The 27,846-nt window shown below is 50.6% G+C and overlaps 1 protein-coding gene across 2 annotated transcripts in view; it reads left to right on the forward strand.

Moving 5' to 3' along the window:
• The first annotated feature begins 6,995 nt into the window (after positions 1-6,995).
• The window catches only part of Grtp1 (growth hormone regulated TBC protein 1), a 32,023-nt gene continuing 11,172 nt past the window's right edge, over positions 6,996-27,846 (forward strand). For both annotated transcript variants that reach the window (XM_041673593.1, XM_041673592.1), the window contains exons 1-5: positions 6,996-7,130; positions 7,421-7,572; positions 14,776-14,934; positions 18,535-18,659; positions 22,319-22,415. In XM_041673593.1, coding sequence (XP_041529527.1) covers positions 7,084-7,130; positions 7,421-7,572; positions 14,776-14,934; positions 18,535-18,659; positions 22,319-22,415 — 580 coding nt within the window. In that variant the 5' untranslated portion in view covers positions 6,996-7,083. The remainder of the gene's footprint in view (positions 7,131-7,420; positions 7,573-14,775; positions 14,935-18,534; positions 18,660-22,318; positions 22,416-27,846) is intronic.

The following is a 27,846-nucleotide window of genomic DNA, read 5'->3' on the forward strand; positions in this document are numbered from 1 at the left end:
CCCTTGAGACTGATCTCAAAGTTGCAATTCCCCTGCCTCTGCCTTGCAAGCCCTGGGATTTTGCAACTTCTGGGACTTTCATCTCAAATCTCTCTCTCTCTCTCTCTCTCTCTCTCTCTCTCTCTCTCTCTCTCTCTCTCTGGCCTTTATGATGCTGCCAAGGCTAGTGTGGCGTCTTTAAAGGGGAATGATGCTCATGTGGGCCCTCTCCACCCCACGTGAGGCTGATGGGAAGTAGGCTCTGCCTACAGGGATTGGGATCAGCTCTGGACCAGCAAGTTATAACGCACATTCTGCACATGCATGAATGTCAGAACGAAACCCATTATTTTGTATGACTAACATACACTAATAAACTGAAAAAGAAGGGTTAGTCTGCTTTACAAGCTGCATGTGGAGCCAGCTCCCTGGTTTATGATAACCTTCAGGGGCTCTGCTCAGGGAACTGGGAGGCCTGAACCCACCCAGCCTCCCAGAGCCCCAACCATTCACCACCCCAAACCTGTTTTCTTTCTTCACAGTACTCTTGGATACAGTCTCCGGGGAGGGACTGTCAGGCTCTGAGAGTGCCTTCTGGATCAGGAAGCCCCGGAGTTTGGGGAGTTCAGGGTCTAACAGGGATAAAGTCACCAGCTCAAGAGACCCAAGGCTGACTGCATTGCCACCACTGCTCTTACTCCTGTGAGCCATATGACCCTGCTGAAGTCACTCTCACAGTGTAGCTGAGCTAGGCCAACCCATATATCCCAGGACCCTGGGGCCAGGATGAAGAGGTTGCTTATATGACCCCAGGGATTGTAGTCTTGGGTCGCACTTAGGCCTCACGTAAAGTGTTAAGAGGGAGTTTGGGGGCTCTGAAGGAAAGGCTGTGATCTTGACATCCTGCCGGGATCCGGAAATTCAGTATGTAGACCTGTAGAGCAAACTGGTCTAGAGGTCACAGACTTACCCCATGACTTGTAAGTGCTGGGATTAAAGACATGCAAAATTTAGTCACTTTCTGGGGTCACTGGGGTCACCCCCTTTATGCTGACCCATTTGTCCCTCACCCATGGCTCTGCACTAACTGCCCCACTGCTCTGAACACCTGAGCCCTTTGCAGAGAAGTGTGACATTGACCCTACCCCTCAGGACCCCAGCATTTGGAGGGATGGATTTCCACCTCATTTCTTCAGTGGGAAGCTGTCCAGGGCACAGGGCTGGGGTGGAAGCCAAAGGTTCGTTCCAAGGAAGGGATGGAAAATTTCAAATCCAAGCAAAAATCTCCCCAGAGGCTCATTCTCCAGGCACACAGAGGGTGGTATGATTCTCCTACTTTTCATTTAGCTGAGGGCTTGGTGCTTGTTTTTGTTTATTTGTCCTAGTGGTGGGTGTCAAGGCAAATGCTCTACCTCTGGTTGGTAGCACTGCCCCACGCTGCTCCCAGTCCCCATCAGCTGGGACATCTTTAGCAGACTTTATGTTCGTTACTTTTGTCAAGTTTTTATTTTATTTTATTTTATTTTATTTTATTTCCAAGACAGAGTTTCTCTGTAACTTTGGAGCCTGTCCTGGAACTAACTCTTGTAGACCAGGCTGGTCTCGAACTCACAGAGATCCGCCTGCCCACCTGCCTCTGCCTCCTGAGTGCTGGGATTAAAGGCGTGTGCCACCACCGCCGCCCGGCTTTTTGTCAAGTTTTTAAAGAGCCTGCCAAACTCACAGATGCTGAGAGCTGATGGTGGTTGGCAGCTGGGGCAGTAAGGGATAAACACAAATTTAAGAAAACAGTAATGCTCTGGCCATCCTCACTGCAAGGATATGATACAGGGTCCACAGACAGGGGTTTTCTTCTGAACGGCACTCAAAATCAGAAGAGCAGGGCCTGGGGAGAAGGCTCAGCGGTTACCCAATGGACACAGGTTCAGTTCTCAGCACCCACATGACAGCTTACAGCTGTCTGTAATATCAAGATTGGACCCTTACGCAGGCAAAATGCCAGTGCACATAAAATAAAAATAAACAAATTATTTTTTTTTTTTTTAAAATATTTATTTATTTATTTATTTATTACGTATACAATATTCTGTCTGTGTGTATGTCTGCAGGCCAGAAGAGGGCACCAGACCTCATTACAGATGGTTGTGAGCCACCATGTGGTTGCTGGGAATTGAACTCAGGACCTTTGGAAGAGCAGGCAATGCTCTTAACCACTGAGCCATCTCTCCAGCCCAAATTATTTTTAAAAATCACAAGAGCAGCATGTGGGGTTGGGCAAAGGTCAGCCAGAGAACCTGCTCCCCAGAGGGCCCTGCTCCGGGTAGGGTAAAGGTGAGGGATAGAGAGGCCTGTGGCTCAGCAAAGACACCTGCACAGATTTTATGAGTCAGAGGTGGGGCTGGAGGGACCTATGCCTGGCCTGTCACATGGGCTGTGGCCAGTCTAACCCACAGCACATAGGCAAGGAACTATTTCCTATAACACAAATCAGAAGGTGCTCTTTTTCCAAGCTAAAGGACTCAGACGAAGTCCAACAACATCAATTTTTGTTTGTTTGTTTTTGAGACAGGGTTTCTCAGTAGCTTTGGAACCTGTCCTGGAACTAGCTCTTGTAGACCAGGCTGGCCTCGAACTCACAGAGATCCATCTGCCTCTGCCTCCTGAATGCTGGGAATAAAGGCATGCACCACCACATGGTGGCTCCAACCATCTGTGACTTCAGTTCTAAGGGATTCAACACTGTTTCTGGTCTCCAGGGGAACCTGCATTTGCATGATGCCCACACATATGAAACACTCATTTAAAATAAATCTTTAGGGTCAGGTGTTATGGCACTCACCCTTAATCTCAGCACTTGGGAAGCTAAGGCAAGTGAATTTCTGATTTGTATTTTTTTTCTTTTGTTTTGTTTTTGTTTTTCAAGATAGGGTTTCTCGGTAACTTTGGAGCCTATTCTGGAACTAACTCTTGTAAACCAGGCTGACCTTAAATTCACAGAGATCTGCCTGCCTCTCCCTCCCGAGTGCTTGGATTAAAGGCATGTGCTACTACCACCTGACTAAATTTCTATTATTTGAGGCCAGTCTGGTCTCCATAGAGAGTTCTAGGTCAGCCAGGGTGATGGATCCTGTTTCAAAAAATTAAAATAAAATAAAAGATAAAAGAAGACAAAAGTTGGGAAGAGTAGGCAGTACTGAGTAAGTCTGGGAAAAGCTATGTGGAGTAGTTATTGGTGAATATAAAAATATTTTGTATGGCCGGGCAGTGGTGGCACACACCTTTAATCCCAGCATTCAGGAGGCAGAGGCAGGTGGATCTCTATGAGTTTGAGGCCAGCCTAGTCTACAGAGCAAGTTCTAGGGCAGGCTCCAAAGCCACACAGAGAAACCCTGTCTCAAAAACAAACAAACAAACAAACAAACAAACAAAAATAAAGAAATTTTTTGTGTGTGTGAATGTATGAAATTCTCAAAGAATTATTAATAAAAATACTTTTTTGTTAAAAAGGCAAAAGTAGGCTCTGATAGGAAACCATGACCAAGGCTACTTATAGAAGAGTTTAATGAGATCCCAGTCCCAGAGGGTTCAAGTCCATGACCATCATGGTGGGGAGCATGGCAGCGTGCAGGCAGACATGGCATCACAACAGTGGCTGAGAGCTGATATCCTTATCCTCAAGGAGGAGACAGAGAGAGCTAACTGGAAATGGCCTGGGCTCAGAGCCCACCCCCAGGGACACACCTCCTCCAACAAGGCCACACCTCCTAATCCTTTCCAAACAGTTCCACCAACTGGGGGCCAAGCATTAGAACACATGAGCCTCTGGGGGTCCTTCTCGTTTAAACCACCACCTAAACTGAGTCCAAACATTCATTGGCTTCTGCTTCTTGACTGCAATGCAATCAACTGCTTCAAATTCTTGCTGCCCTGACTTACAGGCCATGATGGCTAGACCTCAAACCAGGAGCTAAAAATCAAAATCAGCGGGGGGCCTGGGGGTGTAGGCCTGTCATCCCAGGCTGAGGCAGAAGGATCACGAAAGGCTACCTGGATTAGTGAGTGAGTTCAAGGCCAATCTGGCCAATTTAGGGAGACTCTGTTTCAAAAGGAAAAGTAAAAAGCTTAGTGGTCGGGCACTTGCTTATCAAGCAGGAACCCCAAGATTCAGTCTCCAGAACTACAAAAATAAAAATGAAATCCCACACGTGAGAAAATACTCACCAGACAAGAAAGCTGAATCACCCACACATTCTCGAGAGGTGAGGCTCCTTAAGCCCCATCCAGAGTCTAGCTTGTCACCTCTCCAAGGCATTGAAGATATGCCAGTGGATTTGGTTGCTACAATCTTCATTCTTCTACACCAGTACCCCATCCATCTTGAATATTGCTTTCTGTTAGTCTGATGGAATAGCCTCAGAAACGCTTAACTCCTGAAGCAAGGCTAGATTTCTCTCAGACTCTGGGTCATTGTGCTGAGTTTTCACTGTCCAGGGCTGTCCATCCAAGGCCTTGAAGAGATCACATGCCTCAAAGGGTGGCTTAGGACTGGTCAGGGTATGGTTGACCACCGTGGGCCACTGTGGGTCAGGCTATGTTAAGACACTTGGGGTTTGGAGGGGGGAATCAGGACCATGTGGCTTTTAGGTCTTCTAGTCCCTTGTAGGTGCTTAGTGGGACAAGTGGGTCATATTCATCCCTCTGTGGGAGCCAGATATCTTCCCTCTGCATTCTTCCTACAGGGCAGCTATTCTTACCTCACTAACTGGCTAGGGCCAGCATCCCACCCTGTGGTCACATTGGCCACAAAACTCTCTCAGTGGAGAGTATGCCTTTATTCTCAAGTTCAAGTGTAGGAGGCCCATGGGTGTTTCCTAGGCTGCATCAGGGCCACAGGAAGGACCAAGGTCGGATTCCCAAGCTCCATCAACAGAAGGACAGGAGTTGCCAAGAGAGGGGTATCGAAGATGCCGAGGGAGGGGTCGGAGCAGGACATAGAAAAGGGACAAGGGGTTGGGCTGTCAGAATTGAGTTTTGTCTCTTTCATTTGTTTTGACTGTGACAGACCATCTCAGGGAGGAAACCAAAATAGGCTTAGGAGGCAGAGGCAGGAGGATCTCTGTGTGTTCAAGGAGAGCCTGGTCTACTTACATAGTAAGCTCCAGGACACAGGACTACATAGAAAGACCCTGTCTCAAAAAATAAAAGACCCAAATAGATAAATAAATGGCTGAGGAGGAGGAGGGAGAGGACGAGCAAAGGTGGAGGCGGTCTCCTGGCAGATAGCACTCCAGCCCTGTGTGGCCAGGCCAAGAGGAAAGTCAGGAATGGGAAAGAATGAAGTCCTGTCGTGTTTCTGAGTTCCCGAGAGGGAAAGGCCAAGGCCAGAGCATGGGCAGGGCTGCCAGTTCCGGGAGAATGGAAGCTTGGTGTTAAAAAGCCATTCACTACTAGGCTGACCTGATCTCTGCAAGTTTTCCCCGGGAGCAGCAAGCAAACTGGGCATCAGTGGGAGCTGGAATCTGAGGTTCTGTTCATGCCAGCGCTAAATCCCATTGGCTGTGGCTCTAACTGGATTCCCAGGTTCATTTCTTGCTGTATTCTAAAAGAAAGATGGGGCCAGATATCGAGGCTCATGCCTTTAATCCTAGCACCCAGGGGTGGGGCACAAGCTGGCAGATCTCTCTGAGTTCTCTATCAGCCTGGTATACGTAGTGAGATGTAGACCAACCAGAGCCACACAGTGAGACCCTGCCTCTAAAATAAATAAATAAAAACAAAATAATTAAAAGATTAAAGTTTAAGTAAATAAAAGAAAAATGGGGACACCAAAACTTAGTATAGAAACTTTGTTTATTACGGTTTGGTCAAAACAAGGAGAGGGTTAAAAAATAAAAACAAACCCATGTTCTCTCCATCTGTCTTACTGTGGCCTCACAACCGATAGAAAATGAAGCAAAGGCCTAGAGATACTTGTGTAGCTGGGAGACAGGGTCACACTGGGGTACTGTCTCTATTCTTAGCATTGAAGTCAGGTTCATTTACACTGGGGGTGTATGGAGAATAGTACTGAGCACCAGCACCAGTGTCTCCAATGGACCAGCCAAAATTCTATTAATCCCCACCCCCACACTCCCCGTGGGCTTCCTGTTAGGTACTTCTCTGAGGCGTCTAACTAGCCCAGGTTAGTTCCCTACCACAGCCAGCAAAGTTCACGGACTTTTTCAGAAGGAACTTCTAGCGGGCAGCTGTAAGGGGCTCAGGACAGAACACCACACACACAAAAAGTGCTTCTGAAAAAAAAAAAAAAAAAAAAGTGCTTCTGAGATGTCCGATCGGTGCCACCGCTGACCCCAGGGTGCTTTACCTCAGCACGTAGATAATCACGACTCAGAAATGTCTTCTCGGGTTTCACCTCGCTAAGAAAAGCGGTCCGCTGGTTTCCATGCCCGGAGTCTGAAATCCCAAGAACCTGACGGCGGGCTATGGGGACAGGGGCAAAAGGAGGCCAGGACCATGGCACTATGCCCCTGCGGTAGCGAGAAGAGGCAGGGAGGTGGCAGCGACTTGTTCCGAGGCTAGAGTCAGGTTCTGAGGTTTGGAGAAGAGAGTATCCGTAGGTGGTGGCCTTCAAAGTCGCTTGTTCTCAGCCTTGAAATGGAAGAGATAAAAGTAATAATTAAAAAAAAAAGACTTTCTTTTTCTGCATAGGAGCTTCAATTCCAAAGTCCAGCCAGCCAGGCACTGAGGCTTGAAGGAGTCTTAGACGACTGCAAAGTGGATCCCGGTCTTCCAAGCTCGGCGAAGGTTTCCATCTCGATGACTTTTTGGGATCCCTAGAGCCAGGCTGCAGCAGGTGCACCCGGTCTGCGCGCCCGGAGTCCCTAGGCCCTCCCCTGCCCACAGGGCCCCCACCCCAGCCCCGCCCAGTCCACCACCCGCCCCGCCCCGCCCCCACACTGGCTCCGCCCCTAGTCCCCGTCCCGCCCCCGTCTCAGCCACGCCCCCGCCGGAAGCACTCGCGCGCCCCAGGGCAGGCGGCGCACCGGGGTCCAGCGCTCTGGGCTGCGCTGCGTCGGAGTCCCGCGATCGGCCGCCCTTCTCCGCATGGATCCCGCGGAGCGCGCGCAGGCGGCACGGGCTCGGGTGCCCAGGTAGGTGCGGAGGCCGCGCGCGGGGTGCCGGGCGCCTGCCCTGGACTGGATCTGAGCGGATCGCTGCTGCGCGGGGGACGCGCTCTGGTCCTAGGAGAGAAGAGAGGGGAATGAGGGGCGGAGGAGTGGAAGGGATGGAGGAGGGGAGGAAGAGAGGGAGGAACGGCGGGCCGAGGATGGACTGAGGAGAGAACCGAGGGGTGTCGGGTGGCGGAGATCCTGGACCCCAACCGCATCCTAGCGGGCGCGGAAACTTGGTTCGGGAAACAGGTTCTTTTTGTGGTTTGTAGGATCGATCCGTATGGATTTGAAAGGCCCGAAGACTTTGATTATGTGGCTTATGAAGAATTTTTTTCCACGTACCTGGTGATACTCACCAAGAGGGCGATCAAATGGTCCAAACTTCTAAAGGGAAGCGGCGGGGTCCGAAAAAACCTGACAGGTGAGAGGCCTGATGTTGGCTGGCATAGCAGCCATTCGACCAAACGTGACCTCCCCCAGCAGCCAGACCCTCTGTAGCGCGATCCCTAGCACGACCTCTGGACTGCGGGACCTCCTGTAGAGCGACTTTGCAGCAGTTAGAGCCCTCGTGGCAGGACTCCCCAGCAGTAGAACCCAGTACAGGGCAGCCCGCGAGTGTGCTTCCCCCCACCCCCCCCCCACCCCCGCCCCCAATCCCCAGCATCAGGACCTCACTATAATGGGACTCCTCAGCAGCAGGGTCCCTACCAGCTGGAGCTCCTAAAACAGACCTACCACTACCCTGGCGCTCACACACAAGCAACTTCCTAGGAGCTGGATCCCTCAGTAGCTGATCCCCCACCACCCACAAGCACCACTCCTGGGACACCACGAGATCCTTGCCCAATCATTGACTGAGGGTGTGTGTGTGTGTGTGCCACAGCAGGCAGGCTGGGGAGCTCCACACTTCACTGCCCTTCCACCATGGTCACCACGCCCTCTTAACTGAAGATGGGCAAAGTCCATACTTACTTGGAAGCTTCGAGGAAGCCTCGTGTTCTGAGAGGGTTTAGAACAGCGCCTAGTCCCCAGAGACTGGGTAAGAGTGGGGTACTCAGGGTGAGGCTCTGGGTATGTCGTTCCCTGACAGGAGCAGCATTGGGGGACTGAGCACCAGATAGACCTCATGCTTCAACATCAGACAGGCTGGGCTCCTGGTTAGTCCAGTTCTAAGACAAACCTTCTTCCTGGTCTCAATAGCAACCAGTAGGCTTTTCCAATCAGCTTTTTTCCCCTTCCCCTATCATATTTGACTGCTGGTTGTTTCCTTGCTAGAATCAGGTCCCTCCCTGCTTGAAGGGAACTTTGTTTATTTCACTGTGGAACCCTGAGTACAGGGAGCATTGTTTTGTTAAAGTAATAGGGACTTCATATTTGTTAAAGGTGGCGATTGCCAGGTGGCCAGACCTGCAGTGTAAGCCTGAGGACATTAACGATGGTGCTAGAGCTGGATGGCCCAATCAGAAGGGCTAAGGTCGAGGGCAGAGGACACTCCTTGTCCCATCCTGTCTCTCTGTGCCAGCATGTTTCCGGCATGTTTCGGCTAGCACCTACTTCTTTGGTCTTCTCAGGCTTGGCAGTTTTATTTATACTTAATACATAATCCATGCACGTGGTAAACGTTTTCGTTATACGGAAAGATAGAACATGAAGTTGTTTCTCTCCCAGCCCAGGCTCTAGTCTACCACAGAAGTAACCGCTGGGTAGCCTGGCAATGGTGGCGCACACCTTTAATCCCAGCACTCAGGAAGCAGAAGCCGGGGGTGGGGGGGGGGGGGTTGTGGGGGTGTCTTTATGAGTAAGAGGCCAGCTTGGTCTACGGAGTTCCAGGACAGCCAGGGCTGTTACACAGAAAAACCCTGTCTTGAAAAACAAAAAACAAAAAAAAAAAAAAAAGGCACTGGGGACTTCTTCCACGTGCTGGCATGAATGCGTCCTTCCGAGGGCCAGGCAGGCCGCGAACTGTGACCCTTTACAGGCCTCAGACACTGGGCCTGGTTAGCAGTTGTCTGGTACCGTCTTCAGCAGGTCTGGTTTGCTTTGGAACACTTGTATCAACGCTCTGGACGTTTTAACTTGATGGGCTGGGAAGGAGGCAGAATGCTCCCGGCTCTCCCAGAGGACCCAAGTTCAATCTCCAGCACCCAGATGGGGTGGGTCACAACCTCCTGTAACTCCAGCTTTCTGGGAATCAAATGCCTCTGGCCTCCGTGGGCACACATGCTCTTGTGTAAACACCCACATGCAGACACACCCATGTGCAGACACACCCATGTGCAGACACACACAAACACACGCGATAAAAAGTAAAAATAGCTGGCTTTATAGCAAATGCTTTTAATCCTAGCACTTGAGTGGATATCCGTGCGTTCAGGCCTGGATTACAGCCAGGACCACACGGAGACACCCCCCCCCCCTCGCGCCCCATTTGTTTTGTGAGACAGTGTATCACTGTGAAGCCAAAGCTGGAACAAAATAGAACTCTCTATGTAGACCAGATTGGTTTCGAACTCACAGAAGTTCCCCTGCCTCCATCTTCTGACTGCCGACTGAGATTGAGTGTGCATGACACCACTCCAGGCCTGGCTAAAAATAAGTGTCCCCCCCCCCCCCCGCCAAAAAAAAGTTTCACTTGCTTTAACCATCGTTTCGCTTTACCATCATTTCGATTATGTAACGTTCATTCTGCTGTCATTATGGTAACAGGTAGCGATGGTGCAAGCAGATGTGTCTGGCTCCTGGCAGACCCTGAGCCTGAGGAAGGGTGAGAGCTGCCCTGATATTCTGGCAGGAAACAAGCCTAATTAGTTGGGGGTGTGGGGGGGTCCCTGGGAGTCTGCCAGGTGCCCCTGTTTCTAGGTTTATAGGCAGGGAAGCTGTAGAGCTGAGGAAGTTCAATCAAGCGTTAAACAGGAGTAGGCAAGTCATTTCAGAAATGGGAAATTCCTGCCAGGTATTCTAGGTTGACTGTAGTGTAATCAGCAGGGCAAATATCCCCAGGAGAGAGATCACATGACCAAGGAATCTGTGTTCATGTATGGGGGTAGGAGCCAGGGGCTCAATGTTAAATCCACTCTTGAGTTTCAGTAAGCATCCCTTGGTATCTGCTGACTTCCGTCCCTCTGTCCGTTCATCCCCCCGCATCCGTCTCACTTGTTTCTTTTTTTGAGTCTTGGCTGTGTAGTCCAGGCTAGTCTTGAACTTGAGATTCCTGTATTATCTCAGCCTCCAGAGTGCAGGCATTATGCCTGTTTACCACCATACATAGTTTTCTGTTTTTGGAGGTGTTCTCTCTGAGTCAATAGTACCTACAGGGCCCCTTTTGAAGTTCTTGACCTCATTGGTAAATTTTTGTTTACCTGTTATGGTCTTTTCAAGCCCTGGCTGATATAGAACTTGCTCTATAGACTGGCTGGCCTCGAACTCACAGACATCCATCTGCCCCTGCCTCCCAAGTGCTGGCCTTAGAGGCATGCATTACCATGCCTTGAAGTTGGTAATAGGATTTAAACAGGTTTGGAAGGAAACTCAAAGACATCTTACTGGCATTGAATAGAGGAAACTGTAGGACAGGCAAGCTATAGATCTCAGCAGCTGCCAGGAGATCGATTTGGGGAAGAGTTACCATTTTGGGGTTAGAAGAGGAAAAAGCTGGGAGTATGTAAGCAGCTGGATCCAGGGAGAGATTTGGGAATCTGTAAGGGGCCATCACTCCTCCTGTTCTCTTTACTACGTATTCTGGTGCCCCATGCTTCTTTTCATCTGACTTTACGCGGGTCTTCTTGGCCTTGTCTGTGTAAGGTGAGCACCTTCCCTATCAAAATGGTGTCAAACAATGGCTTCATCTATACAGAGATCACTGACCACCGATTATGCCAGAGGATGTCACCATGTTGGTATTCTGTGTGTCCCCAAGAGGTTTCTGATTCAGGATGACCCCTCTGCCTGTATGAGAAAAGATATTTTGGGTCATAGTTTGTTTCATTGGTATCAGAGGAGATTGTCAGGGTGTCTCAAATGGTCACCTGGGTCCTTTTCTTTCGTGTCCTCCCTGCAAAGTATCCCCTATCATATGAACGTGTCCAGTTACCTGCAGATCTTGTTATCTGAGACATCTCCTACGACAGTTTTAAGTCACTCTGCTGATCAAGAGCAGGCACAGTGAATGCTGTTTTCCTGCCTATGTGATGATCTGCCAGGGGCCCCCAGAAATAGAGCATGCTGTTCCTGTCCTGCCGTTCTCTGGTTAGCATCCCTACTTGGTGCAGAGGGAAAGCAGTGGCCATTTACTCCTTGGTGGCTTTAGTGTCACACACCTGAATTCCCGGTGTATTGTGGGAGCACGTTCAGGGCCAAATGCCCCAAACCTGGCTTTTGCTTGATTTGGTTGGGGCAGAGAGGTGGAGGTGGAAGCTAGCTCTCGGGGGTTCTCTGCAGGGTTTAGTGGCCACCTGTTGGAGAACCCTGCCCTCAGAAGGAGCTCAGTCTGTGAGGGCAAGAAAGCTAAATTCATCCTTTTGAAGAAAAAAAGTTTACATGAGGTAAAAGCGCATGTATATGGGGGAGGAACCAAACCAACTAACAAACAAACAAATGGGTGGTGGTGGCACACGCCTTTAACCCCAGGGGAAGCAGAGGCAGGCGGATCTCTGAGAGTTCCAGGCCAACCTGGTCTACAGAGTGAGTTACAGGACAATTAGTGCTGTTACACAGAGAAACCCCCCCCCCCTTTTTTTTTTGGTTTTTCGAGACAGGGTTTCTCTGTGGTTTTGGAGCCTGTGCTGGAACTAGCTCTTGTAGACCAGGCTGACCGCCAACTCACAGAGATCCGCCTGCCTCTGCCTCCCAAGTGCTGGGATTAAAGGTGTGTGCCACCACCGCCCGGCGAGAAACCCTGTTGAAACCTACCACCCCCCCCCCCCAAAAAAAAAAAAGTGTGCGTAGAGACTTGGCCTCTGGGCCAGCAGGGCATCCCAGCTCTATGACTGCAGCAGGCGGGCTCCGTGCTGTTTCTACGCCACAGATAAGGAAACTGAGGTGTGGAGCTAGGAATCCAGAGCGGAGCAGGTGTCCAGATGCCAGAGTCGATGTGTGGGACTATTTTGTCTTTTGTTTAAAGTTAAACAAACAACACAAAACTTACATTACTAAATTCAAACCAGAGCCAGAGTGACATTAATCTTAGTTCTTGGAGGCAGAGGCAGAGGCAGGAGCATTGCTATAAGGTTGAGGCCAACCTGGTCTACATAGCGTTCTACACAGAGTTCTAGGCTAGCCAGAGCTACGGAGTGAGGTCTATCTCCAAAAATGGAGGTGAGTTGCCAAGGTGGGGGTTGGCTAGAGAAGCTCAGCGGCTGAGAGTGCGTCTTGCTCTCACAGAGAACCTGAGTTTGGTTTCCAGCATCCATGTCAAGCTCTTCAAACTGTAGAACTTCAGCTCCCGGGGATCCAGTACCCTCGTGTGTACCTGCACTCAGGTGTACCCTCCTATACACATGAAAAATTAAGTTTCATCGCCTTCCGAATTCTACGGGCCACTCCTTGTCAATCATTTCTGAGTCAGCCTTCCCAGGATGCCGTGTAACTAACTGTTTGCCAAGGCTGCAGCATTGAGTCTGGTTTTGATATTGCTCTGGCCTCTAGATCTCAACCTTCCTAACGCTGCGGCCCTTTAATACAGTTCCTCATGCTGTGATGACCCCCAGCCATAAAATAATATCATTGCTATTTCATAACTGTAATTTGGCTGGTGTTGCGGATCCTAATGTCTGATATGCTACCTTTGTGGGGGCTGTGACCCACAGGTTGAGAACCACTGCTCTAGCGGCTCATCTAAGGTCTCATATATATCACTGGCTCGTTTCTTCTATGGCTGAGGTGTTTCCCAACCTGTTTGCTCATTAATTGACACTGGGCATGAAATCCATTGGCAAAAGCGCTCGCAGGCTTCTGTGTGTGAATGTAGGTTTTCTTAGGTAAACACGTAGTGGGATTGCTAGATTGTATATCTTAACTAGTAAGATATTGCATTGTCTAGCATAGGTAAGGCCCTTCTGATCCCAGAATCAAAAGGAGATGGGAGAGGGAAGCCAGAAAAGAAATTGCAAGTGTTTTGCAAAGTGCCTGTGCATTTTTGCATTTCCACCATGCCTGGGAGCTCCGGTGAATGCAAATTTTACGTTGTTGGCTTATTTATTTATTTATTTATTTATTTATTTATTTTCAACCATTCTTTATTGGACAGACTATTCTTTTTGCATTGAATTTCCTTTGCTACTTTGGTTAAGAAGCAATTGGCTTTCTTTGTGTGAGCCTGTTTTTCTGTATTGCTTTCTTAAAAACATTTTTTTTTATGATTGTGGGTATTTTGCCTGCATGTATGTGGGTGCTGATAATTGAACCCAGATCCTCTGGAAGAGCAACAAGTGCTCTTAGCTGCTGAGTCAGCTCTCTGGATGGCTGTTTCTGACGTTCTTTATTGTGTGCCATGAATCCACTGACCTCACCCTTCACCAGTACCATATTACTTTTGTTACTGTGAGTTTATAGTCAGCATTAGAATCACTATGTGGGGTGTGTGTGTGTAGGTTAGAGGACAACACTATGGAGTCAATTCTCTCCTTCTCCTTCCACCTTTCCATGGGTTTATATGGATTCAGGCACTAAACTTCACCAAGCATTCGCTGCAGGTTCCAGCCCACATGAAGTTGTTTTGTTTTTAATGATTTAATCTGTTGGACAGAACTGCTGCCTCGGGTCTTTTCTATTTTTCTTTCTTTTCGTTTCTTTTCTTTCTTTCTTTCTCTCTTTCTACCTTTCTTTCTTTTTTTGTAGTGTTTGGAATTGAACCTAGGACCCCATCTATGCTAAGCAAATGCTATATCATTAAGCAGTATTCTGACCCCAGGTTTTTTCTTTTTCATGGTGGCCTGTAGAATTCCAGTAGTTGCTTTTTTTTTTACATTAATTTATTTTTTAATTCATTTTATATTCCAACCAAGGTTCTCCCTGTGCTGAAGCTGTGGTCCCTCTGGGCTCATGGGCTCGTGAGCTGATTCTCGTGCAGAATGGTCCTCTTTAGCTCCCACTGGCTTCTGGCCACATAGCCATGTGCTGGGTGACTGCTAGACCTGGCCAGGTTAGGACCAGGATCCTTGAGAACTGTATCCCTTAAGTCCCTGGGCCCTTGCCTCTCTACCTGAAGCTCCACTGTTCACAGAGAACCCACACCTCTACCTACCTCCCCAGCTGAGGCATTTTTAAACTTTGTTTCGTCTCTTTGGGTTCTGAGCCTTGTACATGCTAAACACATGCTATTCCACTGAGCTACACCCCAGATAAACTCTTTGATGTACTGGGTCTACTCAGTGTGGTGGGTGATGAGCGTGTAACCCTAGCCTGTCTTCTCTCTGGCCAGTGGCTGCATTAGAAGTGAACCGTTAGTGTAGATACATGGTGTGCTTCATTTCACAGGTCTTGGGAACTTCTATTTTGACAAAGTTAATAAGCTTCAGGTCTTTTCTGGAGCGGTTTAGGAAGACAAGTGTTTGGGTGAAGGAGGAAGACTGGGGTGTCCTTCCAATCCCCTGGGCTCCGAGCTCACCTCGGTCTCTCTGGGTTTCAGTGAAGCGCTATGTCCGGAAGGGAATCCCACTGGAGCACCGGGCCCGTGTCTGGATGGCTGTGAGTGGAGCCCAGGCCCAGATGGACCAGAACCCTGGATACTACCACCGACTGCTGGAGGGAGAGGGCAGCCCCAGCCTGGAGGAAGCCATCCGGACAGGTGGGAAGCCTGCGCTCAGTGCCCTGGGCCCGTGTAGCTCGGATGGGGAGGGCAATAAGGAAGCCTGCGGATGCTGTGTTTGGGGCAGAAATCAAGACTAAGGTGTTCACAAGGGGAACAGCAGACGTTTATGGGACTACCAGCTTGTGAGCCAATGAGTGCACAGATGGAATTTCCTCTGGGGGGGGTTTAGGAGCCCCAGCAGCAGGCAGCACTGTGGCGCTAAGCAGCAGTGGTCTCGGTTGTGTTGGCGTCACTGTGAAGGGTGCTCCCTGTACCCTGGTGTCAGATGGCCTTTATGACTGACCTGGGTGCTCTCTGTGCTCTTCTTCCCTGTCCTCTAGGACCCCAGTGACAGGACTTTGCTGGCTCTCAGAAAGCTAGTTGCCAGGCAGGGTGGCTCACACCATTAGTTCCAGCTGACTCAGGAGGTGAGGCAGGAGGATCTCTGAGTTCGAGGCCAGACTGGTCTGCATAGCAAATTCTAGGACAACCAGGGCCACTGAGAGGGACCCTGTCTCAAAACAAAGATGGAACAACAACAAACCCTACCACCCCCAAAAGCTCTGCAGTCAGCATACACTGAGTATTGTGAGATTAATATTTAGGAACCACAGCTGCATCTCCAAAGGGCAAACGCCAGTGAACAATACCAGCGTGAACACAGTGTGCTGGAGTTTTTCTGTTACCTAACAGAGCACAGAAGCCGAGGGGACAGCTTGTTCCTGCCATGGGCAAGGGCTGTTCTGCGGCTCCCACTGCCTCTGAGTCTCTGCTCACATGGCCAGGGCCTGTGGGGGCCGAGGGAGTATGGGGCCCTGAGGCCGTGGGGGGGGGCAGGCAGTCTGTGGGGGCTGAGGTAGTCTGTGGGGGGCTGAGGTAGTCTGGGGGCTGAGGCAGTCTGTGGGGGCTGAGGCAGTCTGTGGGGGATGAGGCAGTCTGTGGGAACTGAGGCAGTCTGTGGGAACTGAGGCAGTCTGTGGGAACTGAGGCAGTCTGGGGGCTGAGGTAGTCTGTGGGGGCTGAGGTAGTCTGTGGGAACTGAGGCAGTCTGTGGGGGCTGAGGCAGTCTGTGGGAACTGAGGCAGTCTGTGGGGGCTGAGGCAGTCTGGGGGCTGAGGCAGTCTGTGGGGGCTGAGGCAGTCTGTGGGAACTGAGGCAGTCTGTGGGGGCTGAGGCAGTCTGTGGGGGCTGAGGCAGTCTGTGGGGGGCTGAGGTAGTCTGGGGGCTGAGGTAGTCTGTGGGGGCTGAGGCAGTCTGTGGGGGCTGAGGCAGTCTGTGGGGGCTGAGGTAGTCTGTGGGAGGCTGAGGCAGTCTGTGGGGGCTGTGGAACCCAGCCAGAGGTCTCAGAACACAGCTCTGCCCGAGGTTCTCAGTGAGCTATGGTGCTGACTCAGGCTGAGAAGCACAGGTCCTCAGGTAGCCTTGTGTATTTTAGATAATAGTAGACTATTGCTGTTTATCTGGAAAATGAGTTTAAGGTTCTGTTTAGTGCATTTTAGGAAAATAATTATTGTAGGAAAATATGCATATCATCGTTCACATTCTATTCCCCAAATTGAAACTGTCCCCTGTAAACACTAACATCTTTTATGGTAAGATTTTCTTTGCACCTCCAACTTCCAAATATTGACGCAGAGACTTGTTACTAATTATGAAAGCTTGGCTTTAGCTTGTTCCCAGCTAGCTCTTACAACTTAAATTTATATTATCTATGTTTATATTAATCCATGTTTATATAGTGTGGTTCATTACCTCTGTTCAGTATCATGCGGTCCACTTCCTCTGTGTCTGGTGAATTCCTCACCTCTCAAACCCTCCTCCTCAGTTCCTCTCTCTCTCCACAAGTCCCGCCTGTCTTCTCCTGCCTAGCTATTGGCCATTCAGCTCTTTGTTAAGCCAATCAGAAGGTGCCTTTGCAGAGATGCCTCACAGTGTAGGAAATGGCTCTCCCACAACATTACAGCTCTGGCAGGTGTCAGTTCTGCTTTTGTCTCTTACTGTCGATCCTGTGGGACACGTGCAAGCTCCATCACGTAGCCATTTTTAAATTATTTTTTTTGAAACAGGGCCTCACTGTGTAGTCCTGGGGCTGGCCTAGAACTTGCCATGTAGACCAGGCTGGCCTCAGCTAACAATCTGCATGGCTCTACCTCCCAACAGCTGTGACTGAAGATATTTAGCCACCATACCTGGCTTGTTTTAATTTTTTTATTACATTTATTATTTAGCATGTGTGTGCGTGCGCATGCATGCATGCTCACATGGATATATGGAGGTTAAAGAACAACTCGCAGGAATTGGTTCTCCTCCCATCATGTGGGTACCAAGGCTAGACCTCAGGTCCTCAAGCTTGGTAGCAGGCACCTTTGTCTTTTAGACAGGATGGTCTTCCGGACTGGCCTGGAACTCTGTATGTAACCACGGATGACCTGACTGCCTTCTGAGTGCTGGGATTACAGGTGTATGCTACCACAGCTGGTGTATGTGGTGCTGGGAATCAAACCAGGGCTTTCTCCATGAGGACAGGCACCTATCAGCTGCACCCCATCCCTAGCCCCGGTTTACGCTGGACCATCTGGATAAATAAAGAACCACACGGTGGACTTTCTGTGTCCACAGAATCACTTTGGTGCTGCACAAACAGGGCACTGAGCCTTGTCTATACTCAGCTTTACCTGTGTCACAGAAAGACACTGCCGTGTGGCGAAAATATCACAGCCAGGGGTGCCATATAGGGTGAATGCAGCCTGCACCACTAGTCTCAAGTGGCTAGGCCCTGCTCTTCCTGTGGCCGTTCTGCGTCAGGGAATGTTTATGGTTCCAGGGGAGGTGTTTTGGGCCTGGGAGGTTAGGGAGGGTGAAAGGCTGTGGCAGCAGGAAGGGGTGGGGCGGAGCAGGGTGGAGAAGCATCTGCACAAAGCCCAGCAGCGGAGTTTATTTAATTCCTGGTTATCACCTTATCTCTGGAGGGAGTCTTGGCCTGTTCTCCTTCCTGCTTCTGGGCGGGTTTTTGTTTCAGTTCTTTTGAAACTGCAGCTCACTTTGTAGTCCAGGCTAGCCCCAACTCTGCAATCATCCTTCCTTGGCCTCCTGGGTTACAGGTGTGAGCCACCACGTCTAGCCTTGTGTTGTTTGTTAAGACTGATTTTCATTACGTAGCCCTGACTGACCTGCAAGCCCCTAGGTAGAGCAGGCTGTCCTTGAACTCACAGAAACCTGCTTTCTTCTCTCCAGAGTACTGGGATTAAAGTACCAGAGAGGGGTGTGCTCCATGCCCAACCCTAGTCTTATATATTTGATCTTTGACTCTGGAGGCCTTTTCCCCATGCTGACAGTAATTGGAGTGTCCCGTGGAGACCGTGGGTCCAGGCAGCTACCTGCCATTCCTGATTCGGAAAGAGCACTAGGGCCCATCCCTGCCCTCCTTCCTGGTACCTGTACCATCTCCTGGGCTAAGGATCTTGTGTGCAGAACGCCTGAGGTGGTAGTTGACTCGGGTGCAGCCAGGGTGGTGCCACTGCTCAGATCCGAGACAGAGTCTGGCCTCCTTGGCAGCCGCAGAGAGGTTGACGGTGACGCTGGTGCGTTTCTGTGTAGACCTGAACCGGACATTCCCTGACAACGTGAGGTTCCGGAAGACGGCGGAGCCTTGTCTGCAGAAGACCTTGTACAACGTGCTGCTGGCGTATGGGCTACACAACCAAGGTGTGGGGTACTGCCAGGTGAGCCCCCAGACAGAGCTGGCATGTGTTGGGGGGTGTCATTCGATACCCCATAGGTCCATAGCAGTGACATTCTGCAGGTACAAACGGTTAGTACTCAGGCATCTGCACTAGCCCGCCCTTAGGGTCCTTACAGGATGCGTCCTCTGCTGCAGCCACTAAGGGCGCCTCCTGTGCACATTTGCTACGTTCCCTTTTAAAAGGTGGGCCTTGCGCACCTCCCAGCTCGCTCTTTCTCTCTCCATTTCTCTCTGCTTGTCCTTTTCTCTCTCTTCTTCTCTGCCTGCCTCTCCTCCCTCCCTCCTCCTCCTCCTCCTCCTCCTCCTCCTCCTCCTCCTCCTCCTTCTTCTCTCTCTCTCTCTCTCTCTCTCTCTCTCTCTGCCTCTCTCTTCTGCTGCTCCTGTCCCCAGAGTCTGGTCTCCCCCCTCCCCTTCCCTCTTTTTCCGTTTCCTTTCCCCAATAAAGACCCCTCCACGTGAACTGTGTTGCGTGGCGTCTTTCTCTTGCGCGGTGCTTTTTAAATGACTACACAAACATTATTCCTGAGTCATGGGCTCTGGGTTGGGATGCCTGTCTCAAAGTTGGCCTAGCTTTCTGTATGTCCCTGCTGGAAAAGCAGGGGACACCTGCCGGATGACTTTGAGCTGTCACATAGTGAATAAGGTGAGGGTGGAAGCTGGGAACAATGGGAGTGACATTGAGAGGCACAGAATGAAAAGGAGGCTGGGGTCTGAGGTGCACTGTGCAGACATTCTGTGGGTGTGGCCACCGTGTGATGCAGAGCCAATCTCTCGCAGTTGCTTCTGGAAGCCTGGTGTAATAGATCCTACCTGTAGATTTTGGTCTTGTTCGGATTGCCAGCTGGGGAGCAGTTTCCTGATTGGTTGGGAGTGTGCTGGAACTATGTCCTTGCAAACTGGCTAAACCAAGAATGACCCAGGTGTGGGCTGGATGACAGTCAGGGCTGCCTCCTCTGCAGCTGTTTCCTACTTCCTGTCCAGGCTCCACCCAAGAATCTGAGACTTCTGGGATTGTTGTTTCCATATTTGCCCTGCTTGTCATCAGTGTCTCCATCTCCCTTTTTGTAAGGCCACATCATCTAGCTGAAGGTCTCTATTCCTAGGGAACCTCATTTTAGCTAGAAAATCTGCACAGACCTGTCTCCAAGTGAAGCCATACTCCAAGACAGAAGACTTCTGCCTTTGGGGACTGTCTTAGGTTTCTATTGCTGTTAAGAGACACCATGACCACAGGAACCCTTATAAAGGAAAACATTTAATTGGGACTGGCTTATAGTTTTGGAGTTCATTATCCTCATGGTGGACATGGCGGCATGCAGGCAAACATGGTGCTGGAGAAGGAGGCAAGTGATCTATATCTTGATCCACAGGCAACAGGAAGTAAACTGAGGCCCTGGGCACAGCTTGAGCATAGGAGACCTCAAAGCCCACCCTGACAGTGACACATTTCCTCCTCCAAGTTCATAGCTACTCCAACAAAGCCACACCTCCTAGTAGTGACACTCTCTATGGGGACACAGTCCTGCCCATGACATGGGGAGTCATAAAGTGCTAGCAAATGGCTTTGCATTTGCTTTGATGAAGCTGTGCTGACTTCCACAGGTGCTTCCGTGTGAGCGCCAATACCTTACTGGCATCTTCCCAGTTGCTGTCACTCTCATGACCCAGGGACACAGAGCCGTTCCCGGCCTCTGGGCTGTTATGGTGCCTTGGTCTGTACACTTTTCCTTCTTTACTTTTTTCATTGCTGGGCATATCTTTTTCATGATTGAAAAGTTCTCTGTTACCCGGGTGGTGGTGGCGCATGCCTCTAATCCCAGCACTCAGGAGGCAGAGGCAGGCGGATCTCTGTGAATTCGAGTCCATCCTGGTCTACAGAGCGACTTCCAGGACAGGCTCCAAAGCTACATCCCCTGTCTCAAAAACAAACAGGGAGGGAGGGAGGAAGGGAGGGAAAGGAAGGAAGGAAGGAAGGAAGGAAGGAAGGAAGGAAAGAGATCAGCAGCAGTGTCTGCCTTTTCACGGGGGCGCTGGAGATCCGCATTCAGTTGTGGAGCTAACAATTTACCAGGGCCGCCTCCCTAGGCCCTGGGCCTCGTGTGTGGAGGACATTCTGAGGTATTAGAGGCTGGGTGCCCGGCAGTGGCAGTTGGCTCCTGGTAAGTGTATCTTTTAGAAGTATAGACAGAACAAAAGGGAGGAAGACAGAAATTATGCAAGGGTTTATTCTCTCAGAGGTAACAGGAGCACACATTGCTAGGTCCCCATCATGAGCTTCGAGGGCCATGACCTCTGCCTGGCTTTGTGCCAGTACTTGGAGCTCCTGCCCTTTGCGGGGAGTCCTCACTGTCCCACCCCTTCAGTCAGGACTTCTTGTTGCTTGCCTTTTGTGGGAGCTGAGGATTGATCATGTGAAGCGGGTGCCTTACTCTTGAGCTATTCCTGGGGCCTCTTTTCACTTCTATTTAAGATTTATTATTTATTATGTATGCAACATTTTGCCTGCATGTCAGACAGGGGAGCAAATCTCATTATAGACGGTTGTGAGCCACCTTGTGGGTGCTGGGAATTGAACTCTGGACCTCTGGAAGAACAGTCGGTGCTCTTAACCTCTGAGCCATCTCTCCAGCCCCCTCTTTTCACTTTCTTATTTTGAATCAGAGTCTCTAGGCTGCCTTGAACTCCTGGTTCTCCTACCTAAACTTCCTAAAACACTGGGATCATAGGACTAAGTCACCAGGCCTGGCTGATCTTTGCTGATTGAAACACGATTAATAAAAACTCAGAGACAGAAATTGGGGTTCAGCCTGAAGGTCAGCAAAGCAAAACAGCCAGCCACTGGCTCTTACCTCAACCTCAGTCCAAAATGGGAATCCTGCCTCCAGGAATCTCAGAATGAGACTGTCGGAAAGCTGTCTCCTCCTGTTTTATATTCCTCTCTAGGGCTGGGATTAAGGGCATGCACCACTACCACCTGGTTTCTGTGGCAACTAGTGTGGCTGCTGGGATTAAAGGTGTGTGTCACCACTGCCTGGTCTGTAAGGCCAGCCAGTGTGGCTGTTTTACTTTTCTGATCCTCAAGTAAGCTTTATTTATTAAAATACAGATGAAATGCCAGTATAGCTACTGTCCCAAACACAGTCACTAGCGGATTGCCAGAGCTCTGTACTGGTCAGACTGATCCCCACCGACTGTGCCACAAGCCAGCAGTCGGAAGAGAAAGCCTTCAGTTTTCTATTCTGGGTGGCAATCAGTGTTCTTCAGGTTGAGTTCCCTCTTTCATGTTGAATGGCTGGACAGTACAGACAGTTAGCCTTGGGCCTCTACTGTGCCACGCAAAGGTGGGTCCAGAGCAGTGGTTCTCAAGCTGTGGGTCTCCACCCCTTTGGGGGTCGCATATCAGACACCCTGCATATCAGAGATTTACAGTTTAGAGTTTTGAAGCAGCAACGGAAATAGTTGTATGGCTGGGGTCACCGAATGTTCGGTGACGGCGGCGTTCGGAAAGTTGAGAACCCCTGCTCTAGAGCGCCCCGAGTTTCCAGGAAGGGCACAGGAATAGGAACCTACCATGAGCTGAAATACTGCACTCTGTCTGTCCAGCACTCAGGTGAGGTTTGTGTCTCATTCTGATTTCAGGGAATGAATTTCATAGCAGGATATTTGATCCTTATCACCAAGAACGAAGAGGAATCCTTCTGGCTCCTGGACGCTCTTGTTGGAAGAATACTACCTGGTGGGTTGAAAGTTCTCTTTGTCCTGCCCCGTCCTTGCCCTCACTCCGCCCGGCTTCTGATGCCTTCGACATCCTGATGGCTGGGCCGTCAGGATGGAGGGAAATGGCTGGGTTAACTCAGGGATGGAGCACTTCTTGGCTTTTGTGAAGGAAGGTCTTGGGTTTATTTAATCCCTATCACTGGAGAGAGGGAGGAGAGGGGAGAAATCTATTGAAAACATAGTTGGTTTGTGGAAGCGAAGTTAAGATTTGAGTTCTGTGGTCTCTGCTGAGGGGGTGGGCTTGCCTTTGGGCAGGTGTTCTCCATGGCCCCTTCCTTGTGGTGTGTGTGTGTGTGTGTGTGTACGTGTGTGTGTGGGGGCCTTCATGTAGTTGAATTGATCACACATGAGCCACACAGCTCAGATGTTGTACTGAGTTTGTGAGGAAGCACACTGTGGACAGATGTGGTACTGAGTTTGTGAGGAAGCACACTGTGGACAGATGCGGTACTGAGTTTGTGAGGAAGCACACTGTGGACAGATGCGGTACTGAGTTTGTGAGGAAGCACACTGTGGACAGATGTACTGAGTTTGTGAGGAAGCACACTGTGGACAGATGCGGTACTGAGTTTGTGAGGAAGCACACTGTGGACAGATGTACTGAGTTTGTGAGGAAGCACACTGTGGACAGATGTACTGAGTTTGTGAGGAAGCACACTGTGGACAGATGTACTGAGTTTGTGAGGAAGCACACTGTGGACAGATGTACTGAGTTTGTGAGGAAGCACACTGTGGACAGATGTACTGAGTTTGTGAGGAAGCACACTGTGGACAGATGTACTGAGTTTGTGAGGAAGCACACTGTGGACAGATGCGGTACTGAGTTTGTGAGGAAGTACACTGTGGACAGATGTACTGAGTTTGTGAGGAAGCACACTGTGGACAGATGCGGTACTGAGTTTGTGAGGAAGCACACTGTGGACAGATGCAGTACTGAGTTTGTGAGGAAGCACACTGTGGACAGATGTGGTACTGAGTTTGTGAGGAAGCACACTGTGGACAGATGTTGCTGCTTTCAAAGCTGGGAGTCGCTCGTCCTTTTCAGGCTGCCGACCTGCCGTCTGTTAACAGAGAACAGTCACCAGGTGTAGTAAATTCAGTGTAATCAAGTCGCCACAGGCTGCGGTGAGGGTCACCAGGAAGAATCAGTGCTGTCCTGAGGTAGGTGACTTGGAACAGAGAGATTTCCTGCCTGTTCAGTCCTGTGCTTGGCCCCTCAGAAGTGAGGGTGTGTGGCCTTGAGCCTGGGATGTTTTCCTAGTTCCTGGGTCCCTGCTAAACTTCAAACACAGCCTTCGCTTCTACCTAAGTTGTGTGTTCATATTGGTCAGGCCCATTTCCCAGATGAGGAAACCAGAGGCCTAGGGAATGTGTCAGCTCAAGGCCGATCCACTGCTGTTTTTTCTGAGCCTAGTTTCTGAGGTACCAGGACTGGGTTCTGAGGACTGTATGTAGTATGTGTCCTTGCTGAGGCGTGTGGTAGGGCTGTGCTGGTGGACAGGGCCCCACCAGAGAGAAAATAGTTCCCTTTCCTCCTGCTGTTAGTCCACAGGGGTAGGGATGCAAGCTGGCTGGTTCAGTGTTAGCTTCCCACAAGCTAGAGTCATTGGGAAGGGGAACCTCGGCAGGGGAAATGCCCTCACCAGACTGGCCTATAGGCAAGCGTGTGGCACATTTTCTTGACTGGTGATTGATGGGGTAGGCCTACCTCACTGTGGGTGGTGCCATCCCTGGGAAATCAGGGTGAGCAAGCCATGAGGAGCGAGCCAGTAAGCAGCTCCCCTCCATGGCCTCTGCATCAGCTCCTGCCTCCAGGTTCCTGCCCTGCTTGAGGTCCTTCATGATGGACTGTGATATAGAACTATAGCCAGATAAACCCTTTTCTCTCCACCTTGCTTTTGGCCATGGTGTTTTATCACAGCAGTAGAAACCCTAAGTAAGATGGGGAGGCCGGGCATGGAGGCACAGCCTTTAATCCCATCACTCAGGAGGCAGAGGCAGGCTCTTTTTGAGTTTTGAGTTCAACCTGGTCTGTATAGCAAGTTCCAGTTCATCCAAGGCAACACAGGAGTCCCCATCTCAAGAAAGAAAAAAAAAAAAAAACAGCCCATAAAAAGCCCATGCCAGGAGTTTTAGTTAAAGATGCCATGAGTGAGGTCGCTTGTAGTACTGAGGAAGTGTGTGTGGTCCTTATAGGTGACGCGGTTAGTATCGGGATTGTGGCTACAGAAATCCAGCTTGGAGGGAGGGAGGGAAGGAGGGAGGAAGGAAGGAAGGAGGGACGTGGAGCAAGGAGAGGCAAGCTCCTGTAGTTGTCAGGTATCCTCTGTCCCTTCTGGGGCACGTGGTCCCGGTCTGCGGGAAGCCTGTTGGAGATGCTATTTATGCTATAAATTGGGGATGTGAGAGATTGAGTGACTCCCAGGCCACCTGACTAGCCCAGGGCTGTCCCGGTCCCTTCTCTGAGCCATTGATTGAGGCTGGGTCTAGCCCCACCCCTCCCCTCATCTGTCTTCCTCCCTGGAGTTGCACCTGTCAGTCAGCAGCTAAGCAGAAGTTGCCTGAGGACTGTTTTGTTTTGAGACAGGGTTTCACTATATACCCCTGACTGTCTTGGAACTTGCTATATAGACCAGGCTGGCCTCGAACTTCAAGATACCCAGGTGTGTACTATCACGCCTGGCTTCAGACTAGGGACTTTGCTTTTCCTGTCTGTTTATCTCTTCTCACCCTAGTGTCCCAGAACATGGGAATCCTTTTTCTCTTTTTCTCCCCCCCCCCCCCCCGAGATAGGGTTTCTCTGTAGCTTTGGAGCCTGTCCTGGAACGGAACTAGCTCTTGTAGACCAGGCTGGCCTCGAACTCAGTGACCCGGCTGCCTCCGCCTCCCGAGTGCTGGGATTAAAGGTGTGCACCGCCACCGCCCGGCCTATCTCGAGCCTCTGACCCTCCTCTCACATTCAGTGCTGAGAAGAGAGTCAAGCATAATCACACTCGCCATGGGGTGCTGAGAATAGAACCCACTAGATAAGCACTCTACCGTCTGAGCCATTTCCTTGGCATCTTCCTTATGAGGCAAAGCCGCTGTTCATCCAAGCAGCCTGGACCTCCTGGGCTCATGAGGAACCTTGCGCACAGCTTCCCAGTGCAGGGGCTGCAATTTTCCCACTATAGGAGCTGCATGCTTCCCAATGCAGGGGTTGCATGCACTCCACCCCCAGCTTCCTACTGCAGGGGCTGCATGTACTCCACCCCAGCTTCCCACTGCAGGGGGGGCATTGCTCCACCCTCAGCTTCCCACTGCAGGGGCTGCATGTACTCCACCCCAGCTTCCCACTGCAGGGGCTGCATTGCTCCACCCCCAGCTTCCCATTGCAGGGGCTGCATTGCTCCACCCCCAGCTTCCCACTGCAGGGGGGGCATTGCTCCACCCCCAGCTTCCCACTGCAGGGGGAGCATTGCTCCACCCCCAGCTTCCCATTTTGACGACTTTTAAAGTCTATTTACTTTCGTTGTTCATGCTCACCAGTTACGTTCCCAAGTTCTCAACCTTCAGACCCATAGTTGCATTTCTCATCCGTTCAGAAGAGCGGTGTATGCTGGGAATGGTCATCAGAGGGTCAGGAGTTCAAGGACAGCCTGAGACATCTGGGGAATTCTTATCTGAAAGGCCAGGAGAGGGTGTGGGAGATAATTCAGTACCACTTCAGACTCCAGGGTGCACCCCAAGACACGGGCTCCTGGACGCTGAGCCTTGGTGTGCCGTTCTTTCCTGGGGGGCACACGCCTGTGATGACTTGTGAGTTAGGCACCAACAGGAGCGCACTGTGAGACCTGCTAGGGAAGACAGCCTCTCCCAGAATGTCTTGTTTCGACACCCTTGAGGTAAAGGAGACTCTGTGGGATTTAGACTAGAAGCACACAGGGACATTCTGTAGGTTGGGGCCCCTGTGTGTTGAGTTGGACTTATGCTATGGCTAGGGTTTAGGACAAATGAAGGAACGCTTTATCCTGAAGATTAGATTCCTCTGTCTCTGCTCTTTGCCTAAGATGTGAGAGCGATCCTTAGGATGTCCTTTAACTAGGGATGTGGCTGTGTGCAGGTAGGTAGAGCTGGGGTGAGGATCTGTGAGCGGGGCACAGAGCCACAGAGTGGTAACCCCAGGGCACAGCAAGGGGAAGGCACTGGTCTCCAAGGCTGAACCTCCGGACCTGGGCCCTCACTGAGAGATGACCGAGCTATGAAGATCTACCTGCGAGGCCTGGGTGTGCAGTGTGTGTGTGTGTATGTGTGAGGTACTGTTTCGTAGGCTTATACAATGATAGCTTTGGGGCCTTCTTCATTGTATGAGGAGTTGTTCTCTGCTGTGCACAGCTGTCTCCAAACTCCCAGCCTGTCCACAGTGAGGGGTTCCAGCACAGTGGCCCATGCCATCCCTTTGTTCTGTAGACCCTGATATGGCCCAGACCCAAGGATTCTGCCTGGGTCTGCCCTGGACTCTGGGTCTGCCCTGGACTCTAGACTTGAGCTTTCACCTTTTTTGTTTGTTTGTTTTTTATACAGTTTTTTTTTTTCTATCCTGGAACTCACTTTGTAGATCAGGCTGACCTCGAACTCACAGAGCTCTGCCTGCTTCTGTTGAGTACTGGGACTACAGGCGTGCACCACCACCCCACCACCCAGCTCCTTCTTCTCATTTAGGCTGCTTGCAGGGCCAAGCTGGCCTCGCTAGTGGTTCCTTTTTTTTTTTTTTTTTTTGGTTTTTTGAGACAGGGTTTCACTGTTAGCTTTGGTGCCTGTCCCAGAACTAGCTCTTGTAGACCAGGCTGGCCTCGAACTCCCAGAGATCCGCCTGCTTCTGCCTCGTGAGTGCTGGGATTAAAGGCGTGCGCCACCACCGCCCGGCTCCCTAGTGGTTCCTAATAGAAGGTGGCGATTCCCCCATTCCCAGCAGAGCCTCTCTGCCAGCCTGCAAACTGGAACTAGTGATAAGTCCTTTTGACATGTCCTATCTGTGATTGGTAGCAAACTGGTGGAGTCTCAGCATGTGTGACCCAGAATGCATACAACTGCATATGGAAACATGCGGAATGAAAAGTCTTAGAAAGTCAGCCACCTGCAGACCACACCACTCTGTGGCTCTTCCTGGATTTGCTATCAGAACGTGGGGACCTCTGCCTTTTGTGGGGCAGCCAGGATGTGGTGGCTGAGCTAGGTGTGGGGCTCTGAACAAAGGCATGGATGTCCCTGGACTAGGAGAGGCACTGGAGCTAGGGCTGTGCATGACTCTGGGCCAGTGTGTAGTGTGGTCATACCACAGGAGAGTGGGAGGAAGGTGGGGAGGTGAAGGGGTTAATGTAATCCTCCCCTGGGAGACCGTGTCAGGGCCG

This window comes from Microtus oregoni, unplaced genomic scaffold (assembly GCF_018167655.1).
Source record: "Microtus oregoni isolate MIOR12 unplaced genomic scaffold, Mior012 000024F_ref0000369, whole genome shotgun sequence".
NCBI classification, from domain to species: Eukaryota; Metazoa; Chordata; class Mammalia; order Rodentia; family Cricetidae; genus Microtus; species Microtus oregoni.